Source organism: Gekko japonicus, unplaced genomic scaffold, assembly GCF_001447785.1.
Source record: "Gekko japonicus isolate JY-2015 unplaced genomic scaffold, Gekko_japonicus_V1.1 scaffold1149, whole genome shotgun sequence".
Taxonomy (NCBI): Eukaryota; Metazoa; Chordata; class Lepidosauria; order Squamata; family Gekkonidae; genus Gekko; species Gekko japonicus.
The window spans coordinates 60,017-74,243 of NW_015167084.1; the positions used below are offsets into that span (position 1 = coordinate 60,017).

Consider the following 14,227-nt stretch of genomic DNA (forward strand, 5'->3'; position numbering starts at 1 on the left):
CCCATACCTATCTGATACACAAGCACCACAACAGCACAGAGCCTTTTCACTAACAAGATTCAATGCACTATCATCAGCAGTCTTGCATGGGAGATATAATAATATAGCATATACGTCTAGACTTTGCCACTGTAACTCTGGATGCATCGAGACAGTTTCACATATCTGTTTGCACTGCCAATTTTATGTAGATATACATTTTAGTTTTTTAAACCCTATTTTAGCCAACATGACGGACCTTCCTGATGCCTTAAATGACTCCGCTACTGAAATATCAGTGAAGGTAACCATGTTTTTACAATCAGCAATAAAGCTACGTCAGCAAAAACTATCAAAATGAGCAACCCTTTGTAACAAATTGTTTTAGGTAACATTATGCAATACTATGTAGTTTGCAAAATACTTGGTTTTATATGTATGGTCTTATATAGTTTTATATGGATATTTTCTTATAGTGATCCTCTTTTAAGGTATTGTTTTATGCCAATAAAGGCTGACTGACTGATAAAGAATACAGGAGCTGTTCAGCATGAATGTGACCCTGAAAAGGAATGATGAGGATGAGGATGAGGATGAGGATGATGAAGAAGAAGAAGAAGAAGAAGAAGAAGAAGGAGAAGAAGAAGAAGAGGAGGAGGAGGAGGAGGAGGAGGATATTGGATTTATACCCCGCCCTTCACTACCCAAAGGAGTCTCAGAGCGGCTTACAAACTCCTCTCCCCTCCCCTCCCCACAACAGACACCCTGTGAGGTGGGTGGGGCTGAGAGAGCTCTGACAGAAACTGCTCTTTTTCAAGAACAGCTCTTATCAGAACTATGGCTTGCCCAAGGTCATCCAGCCAGGTGCAAGTGGAGGAGTGGGGAATCAAACCCGGTTCTCCCAGATTAGAGTCCGCACACTTAACCACTACACCAACTGTTCAATCAACAGTTTAACTACAGTTGGTGTGACTGTCAGAATGTGGGCCACTCCACTAACTAGGCTTCTACTATGTCAAGCCAGGATCTGAAGCTGAAATATTAACTACAGTAAGTCCTAACTCTGTTTTAGGTATAAGTGCAAGACAGACTGGGGTAATCCTGGATTGTTTCCAGGCTACAAAAAGAAGGAAATGAAACCAGCATTTGTTGAGGCAAACCAAGATTTGAGGTTGTCTGCAAGATGAATCCTGGTTTCACAAACTAACCATGATTAAAATAAACCATGGTGTCATGTGATATCTGAACTGAGCTATGGTGTTCTCTTAATCTCAAGGTGGTCACATTTGCCAGCATTCAAGAGGTAACTAGTTTACTGGTGTTCCTCTTAATATAGCTACTAAGATAATGGAACAGAACATCTTGCTTAGAGGCTTCTTTGTTGTTCTGAAGCAGGAGGAGGAGGAGGAGGAGGAGGAGAGATTGGATTTATATCCTGCCCTCCACACATGCCTACAACCGGGGCGGATTAACCATTAAGCAGACTAAGCACGTGGTTAGGGCACCAGGGCCAAAGGGGGCACCACAAAGTTGGGAAAAGGGTGAAAAGAACTTTATGTAGTCCAAGCTTGGCTTAGTTTGTACAGTATACTGTGTTATCACATGAATACATTTTTGTATTGCTGCAACCTGCATTGTCTATCTGGTCAGACAGGTCAACCACTAAAATGGACTGGGTCAGTGTGGAAAGGAGGGGGGGGCGAGATGGGTCAGTGCTTAGGGCACCAGTGGGCCTTAATCCACCCCTGACTGCAACATAGGTGGTTTTGGGCATGTGGTCTGCTGAGTGCTGACCAAACAGACATACAATTTTGTTTTACAATCTGAACCACAGAAGATCTTTTTGGACAAATGCTGCTGAGCATTACAAGATGGACATATTAATATTAAAAAGAAAAGAAAAGGAAACTGCGGGCTCCAGCAACATCACTACTTTGGGTTACAGAACTCCCTTTTCCATTTAATTTTATTCAAATAATCCTGAGGTGCAACGTTCACTTAATTATCACCTCTTCAAAACAGTGCCTAACTAAATCGTGTCATTTTCAAATGGAAACTGGCTTTCTTCCCCAGAAGCATTTCAAAAGAAGCCGGAGTCCTGAGTAATGCAAAAGGTTTGGGTTAGGGTTTTTTTGTGTTGGTTTGGGTTTTTTTTTAAAAAAAACTTTTATTCTCCGGGGGCTCTGCTGTTCCAGTCATGAACAACCTGCCTTCTTCAAGGGTATAAAGATATCATTAAGATTCTTCTGTGTGTGCTCCCGGAGGGCAGTGAGTGCACTTGCTGAAACTCCCAGGAACAATCTTAATTTGAGCGATTTTGAGAAGATCGCTTCTGAAGATAATTAGTGGCATGAATTTTCCAGTGAAAAGAAAAGTCACACTCTTGCCTGAGGAGAACATGCTGGCGAATCTCTCGCATCCATTTAAAGGCCAGGCCTTCCTGCTGCTACTCCAGACTTAAACCTGGGATGTGTCGATACTCTGGTCTGCTATGATGCTACGCCCCAGGAGCCCAGCTCCCTGTCCCAGATACGTGCAAACTGGCTGAGATTATTTGCTCGTTCAGAAAAGACACTCTGCTTACACAGGTCCGTGACATTCTCCATTATTGCACTGTATGTCCCCACACTGAGAACAAGGACCAAGACCAAACCAAAGGTGGCTGCACGATGGAAGCCCTTGTTGGAGCAACCAGAGTCATTTGGAGGGAAGGCCCAGCAATAATCCATATTTCGCCCCTCCTCTTCAACTTACTCATCTATATACTAATAGCCAGGGGTCGTTTCGTAGAAAAAGAGCTAGGGGAACTCATTAGCATAACTCATTAGCATATGCCACACCCCCTGACATAACCGGAAGTGTGTCATAAGGCCACACACCCCGCCCCCAACGGTCCCGGCTGCCACTGCCGGCCTTGCAGCTCCACTGCCGAGCCCCATGAGGGGCCCGGCGCTGGACCTGCAAGGCCGGCGGGAGTGCAAGGAAGCCCCGCGAAGGCCCTCCCTGGCTCCAGGCAGGCAGGGGTGGGGAGAGGCGGGGAGGAAGCAACTTACCCTCCTTCTTCTCCTGCCTCCTCCTGGCTGAATGAGGGCCGGAAGCGGGGCGGCTGGAAGCAGGGGGCGGGGCTTGGTCATGTGCCCCGCCCCCGTACCTCACCCGGGGGAACTGCGATCCCCCGCGATCCCCCCGAAATGACCTCTGCTAATAGCCAAGTTGCACCCCCCCGTGCGGATATCTAAATCCGCACATCGGGGGTACTTGGGGGGCAGAGAGATTTTCCTGCACACTTGGGGCAGTCCCCAGGTGTGCAGAAGAATCTGAAAAGCTTTAAAAACTATACGGGGGATACTTAAATCCCCCCAAAAGTAAAAGAGCATTCCCTGCGCAGGCGCAGAGAATGATCTGGGAACTCTGCGGCGAGCCTGGCAGTTGGGAGCCGCTCAGGCCTCACTGCTGGTGCCCCGGGGGCTTACCTGCAGCCACTTCCTCCTCAATGTGGAGCTGCTTCTGCATGCCAGGAGCCTTTAGGAATACCCCCCCACGAGTATCGTGGGTCCTGCTTCTTGTATTTGTTCCGTCTATTTCTCTGGGGTCATCGAACCACCCATGAATGTAAACTGGGCAAAGTTTCTGAATTTTCCATATTCTTTTCTCCTCCTCTCTAGACTATGCACTGGCCCTTTCATCATTGTCTAGTTCTTTCACTCTGTTAATGGTGCTCTTACTTTGGTGGTTACGTATTAGTTTAGGAGCATCAATGTACATGACTGAATAGTGTAGCATAAGTGAACAAGATAGGGCCTTTGCACTGCAGAGCTTACAGCTGGAGTTTTGATTGTGTGAAGTAAACAGGGAGGGCAGGGGGGCAGGCAAAAGGGGGGGGACTTTGGTATGGGGACAAGGAGTCAGGCATCACAGAAACTGAAGACTGAAGGGTATGACAGAGAGGTAGCCCAGTGAGGGTGTTCTGGGACAGAATTCCAGGTGTAGGGGACAAGAAGAGTGAACAGTTGCCTCTTCTATTTCTCCTTTCACCATGGGAATGACTCCATAGGCCATCAACAATTTGTTCATGCTTGGAAGATTATTTCCATTTCAGTTTACAATTCTTCATATATACTTTTTTTCGCAGCTGCCTTTGAATGCTCTCCTTTGTGGCTTTGCCTGCATGCCCCCAAAAGTCTTATCTTTTGTGCAGAGGCAAGCAATTACTGGGGCTGTGGTGGCTCAAGTGGTTAAGACGCTGAACTGCAGACCTGAAGGTCGGTAGTTTGGCAGTTTGAGACCCGGGTGATGCATGACGGAGTGCACTCCCGTCCCTGGTTCCAGCTCCTGCCAACCTAGCAGTTCGAAAGCAAGAAACTGCAAGTAGATAAATAGGTACCAGTTCGGTGGGAAGGTAACAGCGTTCTGTGCGCCTCGGTGTCTAGTCATGCCAGCCACATGATCACGGAAATATCTTTGGACAGCGCTGGCTCTTCGGCTTGGATACAGAGATGAGCACCGCATCCCTAAAGTCAGATTCAACTGGTTTTCGAGCAAGGGAAACACTTTACCTTTACCTAAACAATTACTGATGATTTCCATTTAACATATCAATATTCCATTACTTTTCTTTTCAGTTGCAATACCTGAGGTGCAGAGCAGTCCAGAACCCGCTGCTCAAGAAATGAGGGCCAATGCCCAGTGCATTTCTGAGGCTTTTTCTCTTTGACAGGCTGCTGTCAGCTCCATTTTGTATTCTGAAAATAACTTCACTATGCTCAGATACAAACAGCAGAATCTCCTTTGGCAAGCGGTGTCCCAAATTCACAGGAAATCCTCAAGGCATTACAAAAGCTGTTAGGACAGCAAGATGGTTTTTGCTACATCATTAAGTCTCTTCAGTCTTAAACAGGCAGATCTTTAGGAAGTGTACAACCAAGTACTTTTCTCTAGCTTCATGAATAGTTCTTATAAAAGATGAGTTCCCAGCACACACCCCAGTTAAGGTTAAGCTAATGTAGCCAAGGGGAGCTGCGGTGGCTCAAGTGGTTAAGACGCTGAACTGCAGGCTGTGGAAGGTCGGTAGTTCAGCAGTTCGAGACCCAGGTGCCGCATGACGGAGTGAGCTCCCGTCTCTAGTTCCAGCTCCTGCCAACCAAGCAGTTCGAAAGCAAGAAATTGCAAGTAGATAAATAGGTACCACTTCGGTGGGAAGGTCACAGCGTTCCGTGCGCCTTGGTGTTTAGTCATGCTGGCCACATGACCACGGAAACGTCTTCGGACAGCGCTGGCTCTTCGGCTTGGAAACGGAGATGAGCACCGCAACCCTAGAGTCGGACTCGACTGGCTTTTGAGCAAGGGAACCTTTACCTTTACCTTTAATGTAGCCAATCCTCCAAGAGCTGACAGAGCTCTTCTTACAGGGGCTACATTAGGGGTGTGTCGCCTAATATGCAAAGGAGTTCCTGCTACAAAAAGAGCCCTGGGCGACACACCCCTAATGTAGCCAATCCTCCAAGAGCTTACTGTAGCCCCCTGTAAGAAGAGCTCTGTAAGCTCTTGGCGGATTGGCTACATTGGGGGTGTGTCACCTAATATGCAAAGGAGTTCCTGCTACAAAAAGAGCCCTATGAATCTTTTTCTTTTCAGTAAAGACTGCAGGACAGGTGTTAATCCATTGCTTTCAAAGGAGGAACAGGAACAAATCCAAGGATAATAGGGCTGGGAGCTGCACAAAGTGCCGCTGCAACAAAAGCAGAGCAGCTTCTGGCAAAATCCAGCAGTATTAATTACTCCTGGGAAAAAGAAAGATTCCCTATGAACTGACTAAGGGATGCACATAAATACGAATGCTGTCATTGCTACACATATAGGAAATGCTGATTCAATAGTATGGAAAGGATAATAAAGGAAAGAAGCTGCTGCATTGCTATTTATTACCTAGCAAGAAATGCAGAGTACCACTCAGCTTGTCCTTCCTGCCTCAACAAGTAAAGCAAGCCTATTTGTTAATACATTATGAAGTGACTTCTCCCTGTACGCAGGTAACTGCTCTTCAGTTTTCAGACTGCCTTAAAACTTAACCCATTTTGTTTTGGATTTCCCCCCCTTTATTAGTATTTTAACAACTTTCTAGTGCTCCTAAAAGCAGACTATAATTCATTTTTAAAGTATGTATACAGTCCAACATCTTTGCCCAGGGCTGGTCCAAATATCTGGAAAGAGAATAGGGGCAATAAAATAACAAATCTAAATCTCCTTAGTATTCACGCTGCCTCCACCTCCTTTCATACATAAAGAGGGAATTGGATATTGCTTGCTGTGATTACTGCGATTAAAAAGCTAAGGGGGAGGTCACATGCACGAGATAAAACGGGGGAGGGGGGGAGCGAGGCTATTTCCTCCGGAGGAATTTGACCCGCAGTTGCGGGATCATACAGTCCTTGGAAGCTGCGGGCACAGCCCACCACTGTGTGATCAGACGCAACCGAGGGTGAGTCGGGTTGTGTTTTATTTGCTGTTTGATTCTGATGCGCTTAAACTAGGAATCGATGAATCACACCTCGGTACCGAGGGCTCCCTATGGAGTTTGCGATGATGCGCATACTGAGAAGGGGGGAAAAACAATGGCACAGAGTCGGGATTGTGTGATCAGACCACCCCGACGCCATGAGAGGGTGCTGGAGCAATCAGACATGGGAAACTCCGTCCGTGGACTGTCACAACCGGTTTACTACCGGATTTTCCCTGGTGTCTTTTTACATCGCTTCTGCAGCAGAGCAAAACGGGTTGCCGACAGGTGCAGGGTGCTTTCCAGATGTTTATGTTTGATCGCACCCTTTAAATACACCTGGCATTTGCGCCTATGGCGGGGCTAATTGTGCATGTGATAGCGCCCTAACAAATGCAAGCAACAGAGCCCCCCCTGGGGAAAAAGCCTTCGCTGTATTCTGACATTACAACAAGTTTGAGCCTGGTTTATTCTCTGGTTCATACGCACCCTCCCCCCTCGTGCCTCACCTCATGCAAAAAGCCAAAAATGAATATTTCCTGATTTAAGGAAATCTTTGATCTAACCTCAAACTGTTGTGTAGTCTGAGGTCAGGCATTTCAACAAACAGGGGGTTGTCCCTTCTCCACAAATCAGGGTTCTAAATCAGGAGTTAATTGCCTATCTGAAGAGGTAAGCAGTGATTTGCAACAGCTCAAACCTACCACAAATTTTATTGTATTGTATCTGAAGAAGTGTGCGTGCACACAAAAGCTCATACCTTGAATAAAACTTCATTGGTCTTAAATGTGCCACTGGACTCAGACTTAGTTTTATCACTAATTTTGTTAATTTTTAAGATGCTACTGAAATAAATTGTGTTTAGCATCCGAGTTTATGGGCAAGAAACAAACAACAATTGGTTTATAGCACCTGAAAATATTATTGTGGCTTTGATATAGAGATTTGTACTGGTTGCAAACTGAATAAAATTATACTACTACTACAGCACCTGAATTTGGGCCTCACAACAAACTGAGGTTAGTCTGAAGACCTCCAAACTAGGACCTTATTTGCATGCAGGGAAAGGGAGGAACAGGAATTGCATGAGCCCGAGAATAAACCAGGCTCATCACAAACTGGCTCAGTTTGACCCCACAGTTTGCCATTCTATATCCCAACAATGGTTAGGATTTAAAAATCCTTAACTATTTGTTTGCTTTAGGGCACATCTAATCAAACAAACAAAACCCTTTACATGGCATAAGAAATGACATGACTAGACAAAAGTGTTGATTAGCACAGTCTGGCATACTGTCTTTGCAACTTGATTTGGTGGGAAGCTGAGGTCTTCAAGGAGGAAATCAACGATTTAAATATCTCAGTTCCCAACACAAGTCAAGTTGCAAAGATGGCATCTCAAGCTATACTAATCAAATTCTTTTTCCCAACAATGTAATTTCTTCTACTCCGTGGAATACTTTTTTGGCCTGCTTTTGGGCACAATCTAGCCCAAATTAAACATTTTAGGCCACTGATTTCAGCAGATAAGTGCTATAATATGGTGATAATAGACAAGACATCTCTCTATAAAATAATTCTGTTTTGGTCATGGAGTCTCCTGAACATTCCACACGCTCCCAAATCACTTAGCTCCCTGATCTGTCACTTAGAAGCTGTCCCTATCCACTGGCTGCGTTGCCTGAGTCTCGCCTCCAGTATTCTAAACAGTTTGCTGTTCCTCTCCCCTCAATAGCCAGTGGGAACACAGAGGTCATTTGCATATGCGGCCTGATTAGCCTTTGCCTCTAACATTCTAAACTGTTTGCTGTTGCTGTTGGGAGTCATTCAATGTGTCCTGAGGTAAAATACATATCCCAATCTTCCCTTAAATGGTTACTGGAGTTGCCAATCTCCCTGTGGGGCCTGGAGATCTCCCAGAAATCACCGTGTTCCCCAGCCACAGCACATCATTTCCCCTACAGAAAATTTCCCAGCTATTACAATGGCTGCTTTGGGCAGTGGACTCCGTGGAATTATACCCTGCTGAAGTCCCTCCAAACCCCCAAACCCTGTCCTCCCTAGGCTCTACCCCTCAAATCTACAGGTCTGGCCCTCCCCTTAGTATTGCCAGCCTCCAGGAAGCACCTGGAGATCTCCAAGATCAGTTCTCCTGGAGAAAATGGCTGCTTTGGCCAGTGGACTCTATGGAATTATACCCTGCTGAGGTCCCTCCGCACCTCAAACCCTGCCCTCCCCAGGCTCTACCTCTCAAATTTACAGGTATTTCCCAAGCCAGAGTTGGCAACCCTGTAACTGGCTATGGAACCACTTTCCAGACCCTTGGAACCCAGAAGACCTGGCATAGGTGGAGGTGCTTTTCTACCTTAGCTGCCACTGCATAACCCCAAATCAACATAAGTCAGGGGTGGAGGGAACCATACCTGTTACCATGAGGCTGTCCTCCCATACTACCCACTTGGGGCAGGAAAATTACTTGAGCTAAGCAGAAGGAAATAAACACAGCTTGCCTCCCTCTATTTTCCCCTTCCCTCTGCTGCCCCACCAGCCACAGCTGGGACACTCACCTGCAGCTTCTTTCTAGAGCTCATTGTATTTCTTCCCACAATGGGCCTTACTCCTAGTGAGAGAATATTTCAGGGTTAAGAGAGTGCTTCTGAGCAGTGTTCCCTCTAAGCTGAGTTAGTGTGAGCTAGCTCACAATTTTTTAGCCTCCGGCTCACACGTTTTTGTCTTAGCTCAGGAAGGATGGCTCCAGAGCAAACTAATCTATGCAGTAGCCAAATGGCTCGCTCACAACTGTAATGCCAGTAGCTCATAAAGTAGGATTTTTGTTCACAAGACTCCACAGCTTAGAGGGAGCATTGCTTCTGAGCTCCCTGAAATCAGAGGAAATTTATGCTGCCTTCAGCTTGGTACTGCATCAGACGTGGACTGCACTGCTAACATCTTCCGTCATTCAAAGCAACAATTCATTTTTATTGTTGACAATTTCTTTCATACTCTTTAGAAAGCACTTCACTGCCATTGCCATCAATAGTGTATACTGAAATTATCTTCTTGGTGATTTAAATCCATGATACGATCTACTAAAAATATTCCCATTAACTTGCTGTCAGTGTTCTCTGAATACAAACTGTTCATTTTTAAAAATCATTACACAGATAAGGCTTGCTTTATGGTCCTGTTCTATTTTGCACATCAGTGGCGGTAAAGAAAAGTACCCCAAGTACTCCATCATAATCACAGCTGATGGTAACTTTATACCAATTATTACAAGTTGAAATGGCACACACCGATCAATTTCAGAACAGCACAGAGGCTGGATTCAGGCACAAGTGACCCTAAGCTGGTTTGTACTGAAGTGACCGAAGTAGTAACAAAAAAACTGTGCAGGAGTTTGCGCTAATAATTTTGAAATATTAATCAAAAAGATTTCATACAAAAGAGTGTACAATATTTGCATAACATATCAAATACAAGTGAAGACGGTGATCTCCGGAATGTTCTGCCGTTTCGACACAAGTCTTCTTCTGAACAATGATGTATACATGTGGTGTCTCTCTATTTCATTTCAACTGATTCATCATCAACTATTTCATGGATCTTTCGGGATTGTCTAATACATTGTAGAAACAGTTTCTAGAAAAGCCTGGCAAGGCAATTCTACTTCATTCGCCCATGGAAAGGCTTTTCTAAAAACTGTTTCTAAAATGTATTAGACAATCCTGAAAGATCCATGAAATAGTTGATGATGAATCAGTTGAAATGAAATAGAGTATACATCATTGTTCAAAAGAAGACTTGTGTCGAAACAGCAGAACATTCTGGAGATCACTGTCTTCACTTGTATTTGATATGTTATGCAAATATTGTACACTCTTTTGTATGAAATCTTTTTGATTAATATTTCAAAATTATTAGCGCAAACTCCTGCACAGTTTTTTTGTTACTACTTTGGTCTGTTCAGGGACTGTGGCCATCAGCTTTAGACATATTTTGTACTGAAGTGAGCCTGGGGGACTCTGGGGCTCGTAAACTTCCTTCCCTTAACATGGCTCATTCTGCAAACCTGGCAAGTCTGCCATTATGCGACTCTCTTCCCAACAAATCAGGATTCTAACCCATGATGTAAGGTTTGGAATTCTGGTTTGTAAGAAAGACAGCAAGCCACAGCTTATGGCTTACATATAAGAACAAACTGTGATTTGCCTCAGACCTGGAAATCTTTCACTAACTGGCCACACACAAGAAGAGGAACACACAAGCCTAAACATCCGCCATGACTGCTCCCACAGTGCCAAACCATGGTTTGTGACTGCATTTGAACCCAATGACAGTAAAATATGCAGATTATCACCCTTTTCTAATCTTCTTCTGGTCTTCTATACACTAGACATTTTATCTCTTTTGCTTTGCTGTATAGTTGTTAAACTGCATAATTGAATGAGGTTTCTAGATAGCTGACTCCTTCTGGAAACAACACAGAACAGAACCTATGTATGGGACAGGAGCATTATTCTGAGGAGAAAGCATTCTTCACAATAGGAGTTGGTTTAATGGTAGAGATCTGAGATCTTACATCCGCACTAGCCCTTGCAATTACATGGTAGGGTCCAAAGAACTGTGGAACTAGTTCTGGGAGCTCAAGAAGGCTTTACAGATTTTTGGTAACAAAATAACAATAATAATAACAATAATAAAACAAAAACAAAACAAGAGTGAAAGTAAATAAACAGTATAAGCATTAAATAGGAGACAGAAATAAATAAACACCAAACAAAGACTAGACAATTATTACACCCAAGTAAATAATACAAAAAAAGAATACCATACAAGTAAAAAGACAAATTATAAGTCTATGGCCTCAGGAACAAGTGGTGGAAGGAAAACATCTATATCCTCTCCAGGGCAATTGGGAAGCAGTGTACAATTAAAACTTACAAACATGGCTATTCCACAAGCAACAATGAAAGAAATAAATAAAACCATACAAGATAGTGTGGCTCAAGCTGTGTCGCAAGCTGTGGGGCAAGCTATGAAACACGCGCTGACAGACACTCTACCTGTGGCAAAAATGTTGGTTCTGAAATCTTATTTCCATTCCTTCCTTCTCCCGGCACGTAAAGTGAGTCATATCATTAAATGAATGAGAGTGGTATCAAAGAAGGGGTGTTTTTTCCCCTTGCATTTTTACACCAGGAGGATTCAGTAATATGAGTCACTGATCTCAGTGAAATAAATGCCGCTATCTGCAATGTGAACAAGATATGATTCTAAATAACCAGACTGCTGTGTAAAATATATATTCTTCAAAATGAGTTTTCTCAATATATGCAATACTACTGGTGTTATAGGAGCTGCGGTGGCTCAAGTGGTTAAGACTGCAGGCTGTGGAAGGTCGGTAGTTCAGGAGTTCGAGACCCGGGTGCCGCATGACAGAGTGAGCTCCCGTCTCTAGTTCCAGCTCCTGCCAACCTAGCAGTTTGAAAGCAAGAAATTGCAAGTAGATAAATAGGTACCACTTCGGTGGGAAGGTCACAGCGTTCTGTGCGCCTTGGTGTTTAGTCATGCCAGCCACATGACCACGGAAACGTCTTCAGACAGCGCTGGCTCTTTGGCTTTGAAACGGAGATGAGTACCGCGACCCTAGAGTCGGATTCGACTGGCTTTCGAGCAAGGGAACCTTTACCTTTACCTTACTGGTGTTATGGCTACAATCCAACTCAGAGGAAAGTGCATTAGAGTCCACTGAAATGAGTAGGTTTAAGCGCACTTAACCGTTTTGGACTGTTTCCTTTATCTAGCAAATCTTTTTCCTTCTCAAACAGTGCTGTAGAATAATGCAAACAGTGCTGCAGAGACTGCAGAATCAGGCCCTCAAGATATACCTAGCTGCTGCCTAGCTTCATTTTCACGCTTTAAAAAACCAACAAAAACCAGCATAAGCACGGGGATGTCCATTCTGTGAGCAGTTCTGGGGGAACCAAAACCAATACTTGCTACATGAAAAAGGACCTCGTATGTACTGCTTGCTAAAAGAGGAGACGAGAGCAGCAGGATTACTGCAGACCATGGGAGAAAAACCTGCCAACTCTCCATAAATATGAATTGACACTGGTGCTCTCCCACTAAAAACATTAAAGAAAAAGGAAAGGTCACTTACTTCAGTAAATGTTGCGCGACGGAGTGGTGAGCTGAGAGGCGGCCGTCATACATCTCAGTGGAAGCCCATTGCATTATGGCCTGGTGCATGCGATACTGCACAGTGAGCATCTTCACAACACGATCACCGTATTTCTGAATCAGACGTTCCATTAGGCTGAGAGAAAGTCCCTTAGCAGCAGCTCTGCACCAGGAGAGAAATTAACACGGTAAACTCAACAATAAGAAAGAACAAATCCTTTACACACAGTCATACAGCAGACAAAGCTCCTGCATCTTTGAAAAACACACACTTTCCTTTCAAAATTCAAAATGGGGGGGCAACAGTGGGAGGGCAACAATGGGAGGGCTTCTAGTGCCCTGGCCCCACTGCTGGACCTCCTGATGGCCCCTGGTATTTTTGGCCACTGTGTGACACAAGTGTTGGCCTGATCCAACATGGGCTTCTCTTATCTTCTTATGTCTGGGGCAAGGGATGCTCTGTATTCTTGGTGCTGGGGGGGGCAACAGTGGGAGTGATCCTAGTGTCCTGGCCCCACTGCTGGACCTCCTGATGGCACCTGATATTTTTGGCCACTGTGTGATACAGAGTGTTGGACTGGATGGGCCATTGGCCTGATTCAATATTGGCTTCTCTTATGTTCTTATGATTGTTTTACAATAAGGCACCTAAATGGATCTCACCACTTGAAGCATTTACAAATCCAAATCTACTCTAAAAAAATACATTGCTAAGATATGAAGACCTGTTGGATAATAAAAATGAACTAAAATCAACAGAAAAACTAAAAAAACAAGAATTTAATTCAAGCTGGTGGGAAAAAGTACAAGTAGAATCAAGGTACGCTAAGGCAAGTCAGTGGGTTTTTATCAAAAAAATAACAGAAATAGATAAGATATTGCTGTATACCGATGAGAAACTGATTAAGAAATTATATGTATTAATGTTAGAAGATAAAACATAAGATGAAATAGATAAAAACTTTATGGTTAAATGGGCACAAAATGTGGGTCATGCTACTGAACTAGATCAATGGTGAATATGAAAACAAATGTAAAGATTACTAAAGCAACTTCATACAAAGAAAATATTTATAAAATGTTTTATAGATGGTATATGACCAGTGTTCCCTCTAAGCTGAGTTATTGTAAGCTAGCTCACAGTTTTTTAGCCTCCGGCTCACACATTTTTGTCTTAGCTCAGGAAGGATGGCTCCAGAGCAAACTAATTTATGCAGCAGCCAAATTGCTCACTCACAACTTTAAAGCCCGTAGCTCACGAAGTAGAATTTTTGCTCACAAGGGAGCATTGTATATGACCCCAGATAAGTTAGCAAAAATATACCCTGACCTACCAAACGAATGTTAGTAATGTCCAAAAAATGTGGGTTCTTTTTTTCATATGTGGTGGACACGTGATATAGTTAAAAAATATTGTCTTGGATCCATGAACTGTTACAAAAAATGTTAAAAAATAATGTACCTTATATACCTGAAGTATTTTTATTGCATATAATACCAGAAAAATATAAAAAGCAAGATTTATATCTTATTATATATGTAGTGACTGCTGCAAGAATTTGTTGT

General features: G+C 43.8%; 1 protein-coding gene across 1 annotated transcript in view; it reads right to left on the reverse strand.

Moving 5' to 3' along the window:
• The window catches only part of IGHMBP2 (immunoglobulin mu binding protein 2), a gene marked incomplete at its 3' end in the record, with an annotated part of 137,080 nt that overhangs the window by 36,983 nt on the left and 85,870 nt on the right, over positions 1-14,227 (reverse strand). The window contains exon 9 of the mRNA XM_015412828.1: positions 12,642-12,824. Within this exon, the coding sequence (XP_015268314.1) occupies positions 12,642-12,824 (183 nt within the window). The remainder of the gene's footprint in view (positions 1-12,641; positions 12,825-14,227) is intronic.